We start from the raw sequence: 14,959 nt of genomic DNA on the forward strand, positions 1-14,959 counted from the left end.
CATACCCTCAAAAGAAATCCTGTCGTGTTGATGTACAGGCTGAAGCCAAGTGGCAACCCTTCTGCTCCTCTAAACTGACTTCCATGGAGTCCTCTTACACCTTTTCTGCACACAGCTCCCCCCTTCTACTTGTAGGACAGAGGTTGCATAGCTGCCAAGTTTTCACGATGCATGTTTGATTGATTGCGTTTTTATATGGCGTATACTTGGCTCAGGCATTTGAGTGCTTTACAAGAGAGCAAGAAGGGAGTTGTGGTTAACAAACATCGTAAAATCAATTTGTTAGCACCCAGAAAACAATAAAAAAGAACACTGTTCATACCATCAGGGACATAACAGGAAAAGTAGTTACCTAACCATCATAGTGAATCAGCAGTAAGTGGCCTCAAGAGCAGTGAAAACACATATTTTGTAACAAGAAAAACAGGTCTGTTTGTGGTATAATTAGGACGTTTATCTGTTTGCAGCGCGCCTCTGTTTGACGTGCACGACACATGTATTGGACTTTATTGCAAGCGATTCCACCGCAAGCCTGGCGCAATGCCAAGGTCGTCGGGCTTGAATTATTTCTTTCCCTTCGTTTTTCCCTTCGTATTCAGATCCTTGCAGTACTTTCCATAAAGAAAGTAGCAGACCTGTAGCTACCCCATTGCAATGGAATGTATAGTATTTGATGGAACTACTTCTGCCTGACATAGTTTAGATCTCTGAAGTTGGTCCCTCATAGATCACACCATACATTGGTTATGTTATGTGTACTTAATGAGTGTTTGTAGGAAAAACTTCTTGGTATTATAGAAGGCGATACACAGAGACTAAAAAACAAAATGAATGGAAGATGAGGAGCATTAGCAAAGCCAATAGCTCTCGCCTCTTGGCTCTTGCAGTGATTTTTAGTCATGCTGTACAGCAGGGCAGCTGGTGTACAGCATGGATGAAAATGCTAAGATGCGTCTGTCGAGTCATTTTGTGAGCGTGCCCCAGCATGCATGTGCACACCTTCAAAATGAGTTCAGCTTTTTTTTCTTTTTATTTAATAATCAGGGATAGATTAATGAATTTCACTTTCACTCACCCTCACACCCACCCTCACCCCCTCACCCACCCTCACACCCCCACCACATTATCGCCAGCCACATCAGCACCCCCGCCCCCTGCACACCCTCTCACCCACCCTCACCCCCTCACTCACCCCCGTCACCCTCATGCCCCGTCGCCCCGTCACCCTCACGCCCCGTCACCCTCACGCCCCGTCGCCCTCACACCCCGTCCCCCTCACCCTCAACCCCCTCACCCCCCTCACCCTCACCCCCTACCCTCACCCTCACGCCCCCTCACCCACCTCACCCCCTCTCACCCTCACCCCCCTCTCCCTCACCCCCCAACCCCCCTCACCCCCCAACCCCCCTCACCCTTACCCCCCTCATCCTCACCCTCACCCCCTCACCCTCACCCCGCCTCTCACCCTCACCCCCCTCTCAACCTCCCCCCTCACCCTCATCCCCCTCACCCTCACCCCCTCTCACCCTCACCCCTCCCTCACCCTCACCCCCCTCTCACCCTCACACACACCCTCACCCACCCCGTCACACACCCCCTCACCCACACCCTCACCTTCACCCCCTCATCCCCCTCACCCTCCACCCTCACACACCCCCCACCCTCACACACCCACCACCCTCACATACCCCCTCACCCTCACACACACCCACTCACCCTCACACACCCCCTCACCCTCACACACCCCCTCACCCTCACACACCTTCACCTTCACTCACCCTCACACCCTGACTCACCCTCACACCCTGACTCACCCTCACACCCTGACTCACCCTCACACCCTGACTCACCCTCACACCCTGACTCACCCTCACACCCTGACTCACCCTCACACCCTGACTCGCCCTCACACCCTGACTCGCCCTCACACCCTGACTCGCCCTCACACCCTGACTCACCCTCACACCCCCTCACCCACCCTCACACCCCCTCACCCACCCTCACCAGCATAGCATAACAAAACAAAACATAGCATAACAACACATATCATAGCAAAACACAACAAAGCATAGCATAATAAAACATAGCATAACAAAACAAAGCATAGCAAAACAAAACATAGCACAGTATAACAAAACATAGCATAGCAAAGCATAGCAAAACATAGCATAGCATAAAAAAACACAACAAAACATAGCATAACACAACAAAGCATAGCATAACACAACAAAACATAGCATAACAAAAACACAGCATAACAAAACAAAGCTTAGCATAGCATAACAAAACAAAGCATAGCAAAACAAAACATAGCACAGTATAACAAAACATAGCATAGCAAAGCATAGCAAAACATAGCATAGCATAAAAAAACACAACAAAACATAGCATAACACAACAAAGCATAGCATAACACAACAAAACATAGCATAACAAAAACACAGCATAACAAAACAAAGCTTAGCATAGCATAACAAAACAAAGCTTCGCATAGCATAACAAAACAAAGCTTTGCATAGCAAAACATAGCAAAACAAAACATAGCATAGTATAACAAAGCATAGCATAGCAAAACATAGCATAGCAAAACATAGCATAACAAAGCATAGCATAGCATAGCAAAACATAGCATAGCAAAACAAAGCATAGCATAATAAAACACAACAAAACCGCATAACAAAACATAGCATAGCATAACATAGTATAGCAAAACAAAACATAGCATATTATAACAAAGCATAGCATAGCATAACAAAACAAAGCATAGGAATGCAAAACAAAACATAGCATAACAACACATATCATAGCAAAACACAACAAAGCATAATAAAACATAGCATAGCAAAACAAAGCATAACATAACAAAACATAGCCTAGCAAAGCATAGCAAAACATAGCATAGAATAACAAAACACAACAAAACATAGCATAACACAACAAAGCATAGCATAGCATAACAAAAAACACAACATAGCATAACAAAGCTTAGCATAACAAAACAAAGCTTAGCATAGCATAACAAAACATAGCATAACAGCATAGCATAACAAAACATAGCGTAGCATAACAAAACATAGCATAACAAAACATAGCATAACAAAACATAGCATAGCAAAACATAGCATAGCATAATATAACACAACAAAACCGCATAACAAAACATAGTATAGCATAACATAGCATAGCAAAACACAACAAAACATAGCATAACAAAGCATAGCATAAAAAAACAAGGCATAGGATAGCAAAACTAAACATAGCATAACAAAACAAAGCATAGGATAGCAAAACAAAACAATAGCATAACAAAACATAGCATAACAAAACAGCATTACAAAACACAACACATAGCATAACAAAACATAGTAAAACACAACAAAACATAGCATAGCTTCACAAAACACAACAAAACATAGCATAACAAAACATATAATAACATAGCATACCAAACACAACAAAACATAGCATAGCAAAACAAAGCATAGTATAATAAAACACATAACATAGCATAACAAAACATAGCATAGCAATACAAAGCATAGCATAATAAAACACAACAAAACCGCATAGCATAACAAAACATAGCATTGCATAACATAGCATAGCAAAACACAACATAGCATAACAAAACAAAGCATAGGATAGCAAAACTAAACATAGCATAACTGTCAGAAGGCTCCGGAACACTTCGCAGAGGTAGTATTGCTGCAAGTCCCAATCGCCCTCCCACCAGTGTCTCCGCTACAAGAGCAAAGTACACCAGCAAAAGGGAAAGGGGAAGTGGAGAGAGAGAAGACACACCTTGAAAACCTCTGGCACCTGTTCTGGCTTCAGACTGTCTTGGGGGTCTGCTGTTCGCCACGGTGATGATGCCTAATGCACAGAAGAGGAAGAGAATAAACCACAACAACCTACCTCTACTGACAAGACTCTATGAAAAATATATAAGTTTTATCCTACCAGTGGTTTTCTAGGCTATGCTTCTCTTCTGTATGAAATAGTTTTCTGTGAAGGCTTCCTGACTGGGAAATAAGGAGACTTTCATTACTCTAGGTTCATATTTTACAGTTCTAATATTCTAATGTCCTCTTCGCCTTTTACCTGGATAGCCTCGTACTCCTGCCTTATTGGGGGGGTTCTGTATGTTCAGTGTAGACAATAGGACAGTTCTCCTCGCAGCTTCAGCCCAATTATTCCTTCAGAGCGCGCAAAAAGGTACAGGGAAGGTACAAGAAGAAGGGAAAGATAGGGAAAGCGCAAGGAAGGGAACAAGGACCAAAGTTCGCTGCTTCAGTACGCTGAAAGGCTGTCTTACTGTAAATTTCCAATCGTTTCCACAGCTGTCGCTCACTGTCTCATAGGTTCTATGAAGTGAAAGTTTGCTGAAGGGGAAGACGATGTAGTCCTTGCCAATATCGTTTCTATCTTGCCACCTCAGCTGACTGGAATTTGACTTCCTCTCGAAGACGGAAACTCCACTGCTGTCGTGGAGAATGCTTCTCTGACGTCTAGGAATATACTCTGACTATACTGGAAGAATGTGAAGCAAAACCGAGGATTATTCAAGCTTCCGTCATGAACTATTGACGCGAAGCTGAACACCGGCTGCTCCCCCAACGAATTCTCTTGTTGAAGTGCGCAGTTCCAAGCTCGCGCTTCCAACAGGTTCACTAGAATGCCGACCGCTACTAGAACATAGAGCTACTCAGTCCGTCGGCCATCTTAGGGGAAGCACACTAACTAGATTACCAATAACTAAAAGGTACTGTACAAAGGTTATTTACAATTGCCAGAATCTTCTTAAAACGGCCAAGGAAACCACACATTGAACCGCTGTGGTTTTACCACCGCTCGAACCCTCTTATGCCGAGCAGGAATACAAGTGGCGGCAACCTGAAGGTTTCGGACAACTCGTAGGTTCTTGACAGTACCCCCTCTTAAGGACCGATTTATTGGTCCTGGTTTGGACGGATTCAGTGTATGAAATCTTTTTATCAACTGTGGAGCATGAATTTGCGACTCAGGTTCCCAGGACCTGTCCTCAGGGCCATAACCCTTCCAATCCACTAAGTAATGGAGGGAACCCTTCTTGTACTTAGAATCTAGAATGTCCTTAACTTCATATTCTGCCTGACCCTGAACGTTCAAAGGACCTGGGGGTTTCTTGAGACGCATCTTTGGCTTGGTCTTCTTCAATAAGGACACATGGAAAACTGGATGAATTGCTGAGTTCGTAGGTAACTTTAATTTCACTGTCACTGGACCCAAAACCTTCTCTACAGGGTAAGGACCTACAAATCTCGGCTGAAACTTCCTATTGCCCTTTAAATGAAGATTCTTGGTGGACAACCAAACCAAATCACCCTCCCGATACCCAGGAGCAGCTTGTCTATGTTTATCAGCACATTTCTTATATGAGATCTTGGCTTTGATTAGATTTTGCTCTGCCGATTCATGTAGGGCATTAATATGAGTTAATAACTCATTCACTGCAGGAACTCCCAGATCTTCTTTAGTTACAAAAAGATTTGGATGGCGACCAGAATTCAAGTAGAATGGAGAGTAACCAGTAGAGGAACTCTTTGCATTATTACTTGTGAATTCCGCCATCCATAATCGATCTGACCAATCACCACCCTGATCAATGAGTAACAAACGGAGGTATTGCTCTAGCTCCTGATTGATTCTCTCCGTCTGACCATCAGATTCAGGATGGTAATTAGTGGACAACCTACTCTCCACTCCCAATCCTTTCAGATAAGCCCGCCAAAAATGAGAGATAAACTGAGAACCCCGATCAGACACCACTATCTTTGGGACTCCATGCAGTTTCACTATGTTCTCACTGAAAACCCGGGCCAACTCTGGAGCAGTAGGAATGCCTGACAAGGGAATAAAGTGGCTCATTTTAGTGAAAGTGTCCACAATCACCAGAATGGTATTAAAACCTTTACTCTTAGGCAAATCTACTATAAGATCCATGGAGATGGTGTGCCAAGGATGGGTAGGTGTAGGACGTGGTTGAAGTAAACCCTGAGTAGCTTGTCTGCTAGGTTTCCCACGAGCACAAAGCTCACAAGATTGCTCATATTCTTTTACATGAGAGGATAACCCAGGCCACCAAAAATAGCGCTGTACTAAATCTAGTGTCTTGGAGATTCCTTTGTGGCCCGCTAAGGGGTGATCATGACAGTGCTGTAACGCCTTCTGTTGAAGAGAGGGTGTGGGCAGGTACAAAGCTTCCTTAACATTAGGTAAATTTTGATGACAACGTCTTTCATCTTCCAACCGCACCCATTTCTGAATTTCTTCTTGGGTCAAACTTTTCCGTACCTCCTCTTGAAAATTGTCAATGGAAAGGGTGCAGACAATCTTGGACTCCGGAATGATAGGTTGAGGTTCCACAGAATGCTCACTTTCTACAGTGTTCATACGGGTCAAAGCGTCCGCTTTTCCATTTTTAGTACCTGGACGATAAGTAATTACAAAATCAAAGTCCGCGAAGTATAAAGACCAGCGTAACTGCCGTGGAGTGAGTGTCTTGGCTGTCTTTAAAAACTGAAGATTTTTATGGTCAGAGAATACAGTAACTGTATGTCTAGCTCCCAGCAAATAATGTCTCCAATCCTCGAAGGCGTCCTTTACTGCTAATAATTCTTTTTCCGTGATTGTATAATTTAATTCTGCCGGAAGCAACTTCCTAGAACGATAGGCAACAGGATGCAATTGCCCAGTCTGTGGATGCCGTTGGGAAAGGACACCTCCAATCGCCTGATCTGAGGCATCTGCTTCCAGGTAAAAAGGTTCCATAGGGTCAGCATGCAGTAGAATTGGAGCACACACAAATTTCCTTTTCAGATCACAAAATGCTCTTTCCGCCTCACTAGACCATTCAAACTTGACACCTTTCTTCAACAAACGAGTTATAGGGGAGATTAATTGAGAAAATCCCTGGATAAAACGTCTGTAGAAGTTGGCAAATCCCAAAAATCTCTGAATCTCCTTGATGTTATGTGGCGTAGGCCAATCTTCCACAGCGGACACCTTTCCTGGATCCATGGTGATGCCTTGTGAGGAGATGACAAATCCCAGAAATTCAACTTGGTTCACATGAAAACCACATTTTTCTAGCTTCACAAACAAGTGATTGGCTTGAAGTCTTTCCAACACCAATCTTACATGTTTTGGATGCTCTTGTGGGTTCTTGGAATAAATCAAAATGTCATCCAAGTAAATGATCGCAATGTTATCAATTAGATCGCTCATTACATCATTTATGAAATGTTGAAATACTGCGGGGGCATTGCACAACCCGAAGGGCATCACACAATATTCAAAAAAGAGTGTCGAGCGGTTAGCGCTCTAGACCTCCGCTTCCTGGAGGGTATTTAGCTACTTGTCGGCCCCAGCGCGCAGCGATGGCGCGCAGGGTAGGCGCCTCTGACTGCGCCAAAGACGAGCCTAAGACCAGCCCGTCTGTGCCCGTCCGGGCCAGGCCGGGGCATGGGGCAGGAAACGCTGCTACAGGTATGATCTCTGCGGATCAGCTAAGGGCTCTGCGCCCTAGAGGCAACGGAAAATGTACCATCCTAAAACCTTCCCTAACGGGCACACAAGCATGTCCTCATTGTGCTTTTGCCCTATCTAATGTTCAGCCCCACCCAGAGGTCACACAAATTCGTAAGCTACCTACTCATTCCCCTGTTCAAAACCCCTGTGTTTTTACTTTTTATACTGTTAATTGTAGATCTTTACCCCAACACAAAGCAGATATTTACCATCTCTTAGCTGAAGAAAAACCATGTGCTGTGTTTTTAACGGAGACCTGGCTGCATGATAGTGCAGGTCCCGATGTAGCCGCCGCCTTGCCCTCTAACTATGCTATTGCCAGAGTAGATAGAGTAAGACAGGTTGGAGGTGGTATTGCCGTGATTTTTAACAGGGAGTTTAACTGTGACCTTGAAGTGGTTAACATCCCTGGATGCGAAGCAGCATTTTTTAAAATTTCAGTAAACCCAAATTTTATGTTCTCTGGTTTTTTAATTTATCGCCCTCCTGGAAATAGTAGTGTTTGGGCTGCGAATTTGGTTAATTTCATCTCGCCTTACTTTCTTAATGCCCAAAACCTGACTATATTGGGTGATTTAAATCTCCATTTGGAGGACAAATCAAATAGTATAGCTGTGAACCTCTTGGAGGATTTTACTACTCTGAATATGATATTGCGTAATGAGGGCCCTACTCACAAAGCTGGACATTTGTTGGACCCCATTATATCCAACATAAAGGAGTTAAAATGGTTAAAAACTGACCCTATTTGTTGGTCCGACCATTTTTTAACTCTCTTTAGTATTACCCTTAGAGAACCCAAGCAGCCATGCTCCACCCGGCCTCCGACCCTTATGAGAAACTGGAAAAGGCTGGACCTGACTGAGCTGCAAAATGCATTAAAGATATCCCCCCCTGTTCTGGGTTGTGATATGGATAAAAATGCGCTGGAAACCCATATTTGGTTGGAGAGAGCAGTTGATACTTGCCTACCTATTTCCAGGTGTAGGGGGAATGTTCACCGCCCACCGGCTCCCTGGTACACTGAAGAACTCAAATTAGAAAAAACTAAGTGTAAGGCACTCGAACGGAAATGGCGTAAACATTACGACCCTTTAAAAAAAGAAATATACCGTAAGGCCAGAAACCTTTATCACTCTGCCTGTACGATAGCCAAAGCCTGTTATGTAACAGAGACTATTAACACGGCTGCTAATAAAGCACGGACTCTTTTCAATACAGTCAAGGAACTAACTGGAGTAAATTCCATGGCTGCCGCACGCCCCCTTACCACCCAAAAATGTCAAGATCTTGCCACTTATTTTGTGGAAAAGATTGAGACCATTATTGCTAATATTAACCCCCCGGTGAGGGATGGCAGAGAAGTTCCGTCCCCAGTTAGATCAGTAGGATACCGGCTTGACTCTTGGCCATCCATCTCCTTGGACACCCTGAAATCCTTGGCTACTTCCATTAAGTCAGGCTCCCCCTGTGACCCTCTCCCGATTAGCATTCTGAGCCAGCTGGATGACTCTGCTCTGAGGATCATTTCTGAGACATTAAATGCCTCTATTCATCTGGCAAAAGTCCCAGCGTCCTGGAAGCACGCCATGGTCAGCCCTCTGCTGAAGAAGCCGTCTGCTGATCCTGAGGTGCTGGCCAACTATCGCCCCATCTCCCTGTTGCCTGCTTTCTCAAAAATTTTGGAGAAGCACATTCACGGTGTACTTACAACATTCACGGAGAATAACAACTTACTCCATTTCTCCCAGTCAGGTTTCAGGGCTGGTCATTCCACCGAGTCCGCCCTCCTGGGAGTCACCGAGAAGATCAGGGGGCTCTTGGACGAGGGGCAAACTGTTGCGCTTGTCCTGCTTGATCTAAGTGCAGCCTTCGACACCATCTCACACAACAGACTGCTTATCAGGCTGAGTGAGGATGGTGTCGGAGGGACAGCGCTGGACTGGATCGAGTCCTATTTGTGCAACCGGACGTTTCAGATCTCGTCCTCTCAGGCTCAGTCAGACACCTTTGTTTCGCCCCATGGCGTGCCTCAGGGCTCAATTTTGAGTCCGCTATTTTTCAACCTGTATCTCCGCCCCCTCGCCGATCTAGCAGAGCGAGTAGGTCTTGAACTCATGACCTTTGCGGATGATTCGCAGATTATTTTTTCTCTCACCAACTCGGAGCCTTCATCCCCCTCTGCGCTGAAACTAGGTCTTCATGAAATCTTCAGCTGGATGTCAATGAACCAGCTGAAGCTCAACGGGGAGAAGACGGAGGTCCTTCTCTTAGGTAAAAATAGAGACCTGTGGCAGGATACTCATTGGCCGCCATCTTTGGGCGCTTTTCCTATTCCGGCTACCCAGGTCAGAAACTTAGGGGTGTGCATCGATGACACACTATCGATGAAACAGCAGGTCAATAAAGTGGCTGGCACTTGCTTCACTATCCTCAAATGGCTGCGGAAGATTATCTGGATGCTGCCTGTTGATACCCAGAAGACCGTAGTCAATGCATTCATTACATCTAGGCTTGACTACGGTAACATCCTATACCTGGGTTCCAACTTAGCCGTGATCAGGCGGCTTCAGCTAGTCCAGAACTCCGCAGCCAGGCTGCTGTGTAAAATCCCCAGGACAGCAAGGATTTCGAAGCACCTTAAGGACCTGCACTGGCTCAGGGTTGAGAACCGTGTTCGGTTCAAAGCCTTGACCTATATGTTTAAGATCAAGGCAGGAACCGCACCAAAGTATTTGCAAAAACTAGTTAGGCCCTATTCTCCTGCACGCAATCTCCGTTCTTCAAATGGAGCAAATTTTGTGGTTCCTAGATTTAAACTGGCCAGAGTGGGAGGGAAATCCTTTTCCCATCTGGGACCAGCCCTTTGGAACTCCCTTCCCCCTGCTCTACGAAAGGAGGAGAACTTTGCCAGCTTTAAGAAAAGCGTCAAAACCTGGCTTTTCAACAAATAATTGTGATCTTTGGCCGTGTTGCTTTCTGCGTTGTCGGTCTCTTAGTCCTGGCGCCGGGAAACCCTTTGTGGGTATCTGCGCGCATTATAAATGCAAAAAAATAAATAAAAATAAATAAATAAACAAGCCGAATTTAGTTCGAAAAGCAGTCTTCCATTCATGCCCTTCCTTCATTCGAATGAGGTGATAGGCACCCCGCAGATCCAATTTCGTGAAGACCCTAGCTTCTTTTATTTGATCTAATAAGACAGAGATCAAGGGCAAAGGATATCTGTTTTTAATTGTTACTTGATTCAATGCTCGGTAATCGATGCAAGTTCTTAGACTTGCATCGATTACTTGCATCTAATGTCCTCTTCGCCTTTTACCTGGATAGCCTCGTACTCCTGCCTTATTGGGGGGGTTCTGTATGTTCAGTGTAGACAATAGGACAGTTCTCCCCGCAGCTTCAGCCCAATTATTCCTTCAGAGCGCGCAAAAAGGTACAGGTAAGGTACAAGAAGAAGGGAAAGATAGGGAAAGCGCAAGGAAGGGAACAAGGACCAAAGTTCGCTGCTTCAGTACGCAGAAAGGCTGTCTTACTGTAAATTTCCAATCGTTTCCACAGCTGTTGCTCACTGTCTCATAGGTTCTATGAAGTGAAAGTTTGCTGAAGGGGAAGACGATGTAGTCCTTGCCAATATCGTTTCTATCTTGCCACCTCAGCTGACTGGAATTTGACTTCCTCTCGAAGACGGAAACTCCACTGCTGTCGTGGAGAATACTTCTCTGACGTCTAGGAATATACTCTGACTATACTGGAAGAATGTGAAGCAAAACCGAGGATTATTCAAGCTTCCGTCATGAACTATTGACGCGAAGCTGAACACCGGCTGCTTCCTCAACTAATTCTCTTGTTGAAGTGCGCAGTTCCAAGCTCGCGCTTCCAACAGGTTCACTAGAATGCCGACCGCTACTAGAACATAGAGCGACTCAGTCCGTCGGCCATCTTAGGGGAAGCACACTAACTAGATTACCAATAACTAAAAGGTACTGTACAAAGGTTATTTACAATTGCCAGAATCTTCTTAAAACGGCCAAGGAAACCACACATTGAACCGCTGTGGTTTTACCACCGCTCGAACCCTCTTATGCCGAGCAGGAATACAAGTGGCGGCAACCTGAAGGTTTCGGACAACTCGTAGGTTCTTGACAATAACAAAACAAGCATAGGATAGCAAAACAAAACAATAGCATAACAAAACATAGCATAACATAAGACATAGCATTACAAAACACAACATATAGCATAACAAAACATAGTAAAACACAACACAACAAAACATAGCATAGCTTAACAAAACACAACAAAACATAGCATAGCAAAACATATAATAACATAGCATACCAAACACAACAAAACATAGCATAGCAAAACAAAGCATAGTATAATAAAACATAGCATAGCATAACAAAACATAGCATAACAAAACATAGCATAACAAATCAAAGCATTGGATAGCAAAACATAGCATAGCATAACAAAACATAGGATAGCAAAACAAAACATAGCATAGCATACAGCATCACTCAGCACCACCACAACATCACTATGCGCTACCACAGCATCACTGAACGCCACAGCATCACTCGTTCGCTATCACAACATCACTCAGCGCCACCACAGCATCAATCTGTGCAACCATTCAACAACACCTGGTTCAAATATGTTCTCTCAATGTTTCAAGCTTTAATACAAATGTAACAAAAAGATGTTAATATTTCACTTCTCTTCTTGGATTTTCGTCAAAGTAAAATACACTGAGCATAATCTTCACAAAAGTTATTTACAACATTTTAAGCTATTGCCATTATAAATTACAATAACTTTTATTTAAGTATTATTAAAAAATATAAGCCATTGTAATTTGTAATATCAATACATGTAAGTCACGTAAATACAACACATATTGCATTACAAATGCTATAGGTGTCACATTTGCAAAAGTTATATAACTATTGGCATTGTAAATGACAAAGCTATTAATTTCGCTATTTTCAAAAACAAAACATAAATAAAAAATATGTAATTTACAATACCAATAGCTCAAACTTTCCTAATGCGAGACCTATTGCATTGTAAATGCTTGTTATGTTGGTTTCTCATTTTCTTTGCATGAACGGATAATGGCAAAGATAAGACAGCATTTACCTGTGTAACTGTATATTATGCCTGGATGAGTGATTGTTGAGAATCCATGATAAGGAAGTGAGTTATGTAGTTTTCTTCTCTTTTACACGCTCAGTCCCCCAACAATAACTGCAGAATGGTGATTCCATTATGGCAAGGCTATCGCTCATGGGGGTGCAAGAATTGTGTGCATGTGTCGCACAGTTTTGAGGAAATCTTGTGTTGAGGAAAACTTTTTAAAAATCTCTTTCATTGCGGCGACATTGAATGCTGCACAAGGAGTTGGCCCTCTCTGTACCCAAAATAGCAGGGTGGAGAAACTGAGGGTAATATTGAGAGGAAATAGCTGAAGCTCCCAATATTTATGTGAACTTATCATTTCGATTGAATACTAGAGGGAGAATGTGAAGTTGACCCCTGTTATAGTTAAGTTGAGGGTGTCATTAGGAGAGAAAATGTATTGGGGGAGGGGGATCTTTGAAAGTGCGCCTAGAAGTAAAGACCTGCTAGATGAACATTTTCTAAAATGCATGTAATTTTTGTACTTTGGGGACTCTTGGTAGCCAGCCGAGTCATGTACATGCAGGAGGAAGCTGTTGATAATGAGCACGCATGATTGTGAAGAGCTGTCTGTGTTTTCCCTGTTTATTGTGTCCTTTCGTCCTGCTGCTTCCCCAGGTGTTTGAGCGCCAGCTGCAGTTGGCTGTGGGCCTGCGGAAACCGCTTGTTATTCACTGCAGAGATGCAGATGAGGACGTGCTGAAAATCATGAAAAAGGCCGTACCTCGAGACTACAAGATACATAGGTAATGGTCTTTTAACTGTACCCCTGACCAGCGGAGGGCTTCAGCCGCAGCTGCCGGCGGGTTACCTGTCTGTGATGTCATTTCATGTCTTTTTCCCTAGCAAGAACCTTTTGATCATAATGTTACAACTTTCCAAAAGTGACTTCTCCATAGAAAATTACCACAGAAAGTCCCATGCTGCCAGACTTGTATTCTTCCCTCTGACTTTCACCAGAAGCCTACTGATCCCAGCTAGTTTTAATGAGATGCCACAGAAAGCTATCGACTAATGCTCCCGAATTTGGACCTGGAAACACATTCTTTCACCAGTAAAGAAAAGTCATCAGGCATGTTTTTTGTGCACTAACGGCACTTTAGCTCTGTAGCTGCACTTTTGGCAAGTGTTTCCTGCCCGTAAACTTACAACATTCCCAGCTTGTCTATTTTCATGCCTGACTTGCTGCTTTCATACCACTTCGACAATGTTCTTACTCTGTCCTGGCCTTGATTACTTTAAGGTATAGCAGGACGGTCCCTCAGTGACGGTGTTCTAGGTCTCAAATCTGTGCCTCCGCCACTGTTTTTATTTTTTCGTCCCTGCCTGTTCCTTTCGCCGCTGCTGCCCCTACGGCCCCTTCCCCCAGAATTCCCCCACTCCCAGCCTCTCCTCCCTCCCACGTCCCCTCCCTCCCACGTCCCCTACTTAATGGCGGCCACTGTGTGGTTGCGCTGCTGGCGCGCTGAATGCGCCAATGGTACGCCCTTCTGATTGGGGCCAGCGCCAGGAACCCTGGACCTCCCCCTACCCATCGCTACAACACCACCACCCTCCTCACACTCAACCCTGGAAGACTTAAAGAATGCCAACAGGCCTCGCCGACAACCCATGGGCGGTTCTACTGCCGCTAGACCCTCACCGCCACCCCGGCCTCCAACACCGCCGGCGACACCCTAAAATGCATCCTCCTCAACGTACGCTCTGTACACAAATATGCCATGGCAATCTGGAACCTACTTGACTCTCTCTCGCCCGACATCACCTTCTTCACAGAGACCTGGACCAACACATGCTCTGCCCCCGACATGAGCACCGCCATCTCAGACGGATACAAGATCCAGAGGAAAGACTGCCCCAACCACCCAGGAGGGGGCCTCGCCATTGCCCACAAGAGCGCCCTATGCCTCACCACCTCTAGCGAAACCTTCCCCTTCACTGAACACCTGCACTTCCAGATCAAGACCACCCGCAAAGCCACACTCTGAGGAACCCTTGTCTACAGACCCCCTGCCCCCAAACACCATTCTTCACCACCATCACCGACTTAATCGTACCCCACGCCATTGCCTCAACAATCTACATACTCATTGGAGACCTGAACTTCCACCTCGACAACCCCAGCAACCCCAACTCAACTATCCTTGGTGACAATCTTGTCAGCATCGGACTTAAACAACTCATAAACACCGACCCACAGAGCAGG

General features: G+C 44.7%; 1 protein-coding gene across 2 annotated transcripts in view; it reads left to right on the forward strand.

Annotated features, from left to right (window-relative positions):
* Positions 1–14,959, forward strand: part of TATDN2 (TatD DNase domain containing 2) — a 559,782-nt gene that overhangs the window by 411,355 nt on the left and 133,468 nt on the right. The window contains exon 5 of one of the 2 annotated variants that reach the window (XM_078661683.1): positions 13,372–13,499. The exons of the other annotated variant lie outside the window; for it this stretch is intronic. Within the exon in view, the coding sequence (XP_078517809.1) occupies positions 13,372–13,499 (128 nt within the window). The remainder of the gene's footprint in view (positions 1–13,371; positions 13,500–14,959) is intronic. 2 annotated transcript variants of the gene reach the window in all.

The sequence above is a fragment of the Lissotriton helveticus genome, chromosome 9 (genome assembly GCF_964261635.1).
Source record: "Lissotriton helveticus chromosome 9, aLisHel1.1, whole genome shotgun sequence".
Lineage (NCBI taxonomy): Eukaryota > Metazoa > Chordata > Amphibia > Caudata > Salamandridae > Lissotriton > Lissotriton helveticus.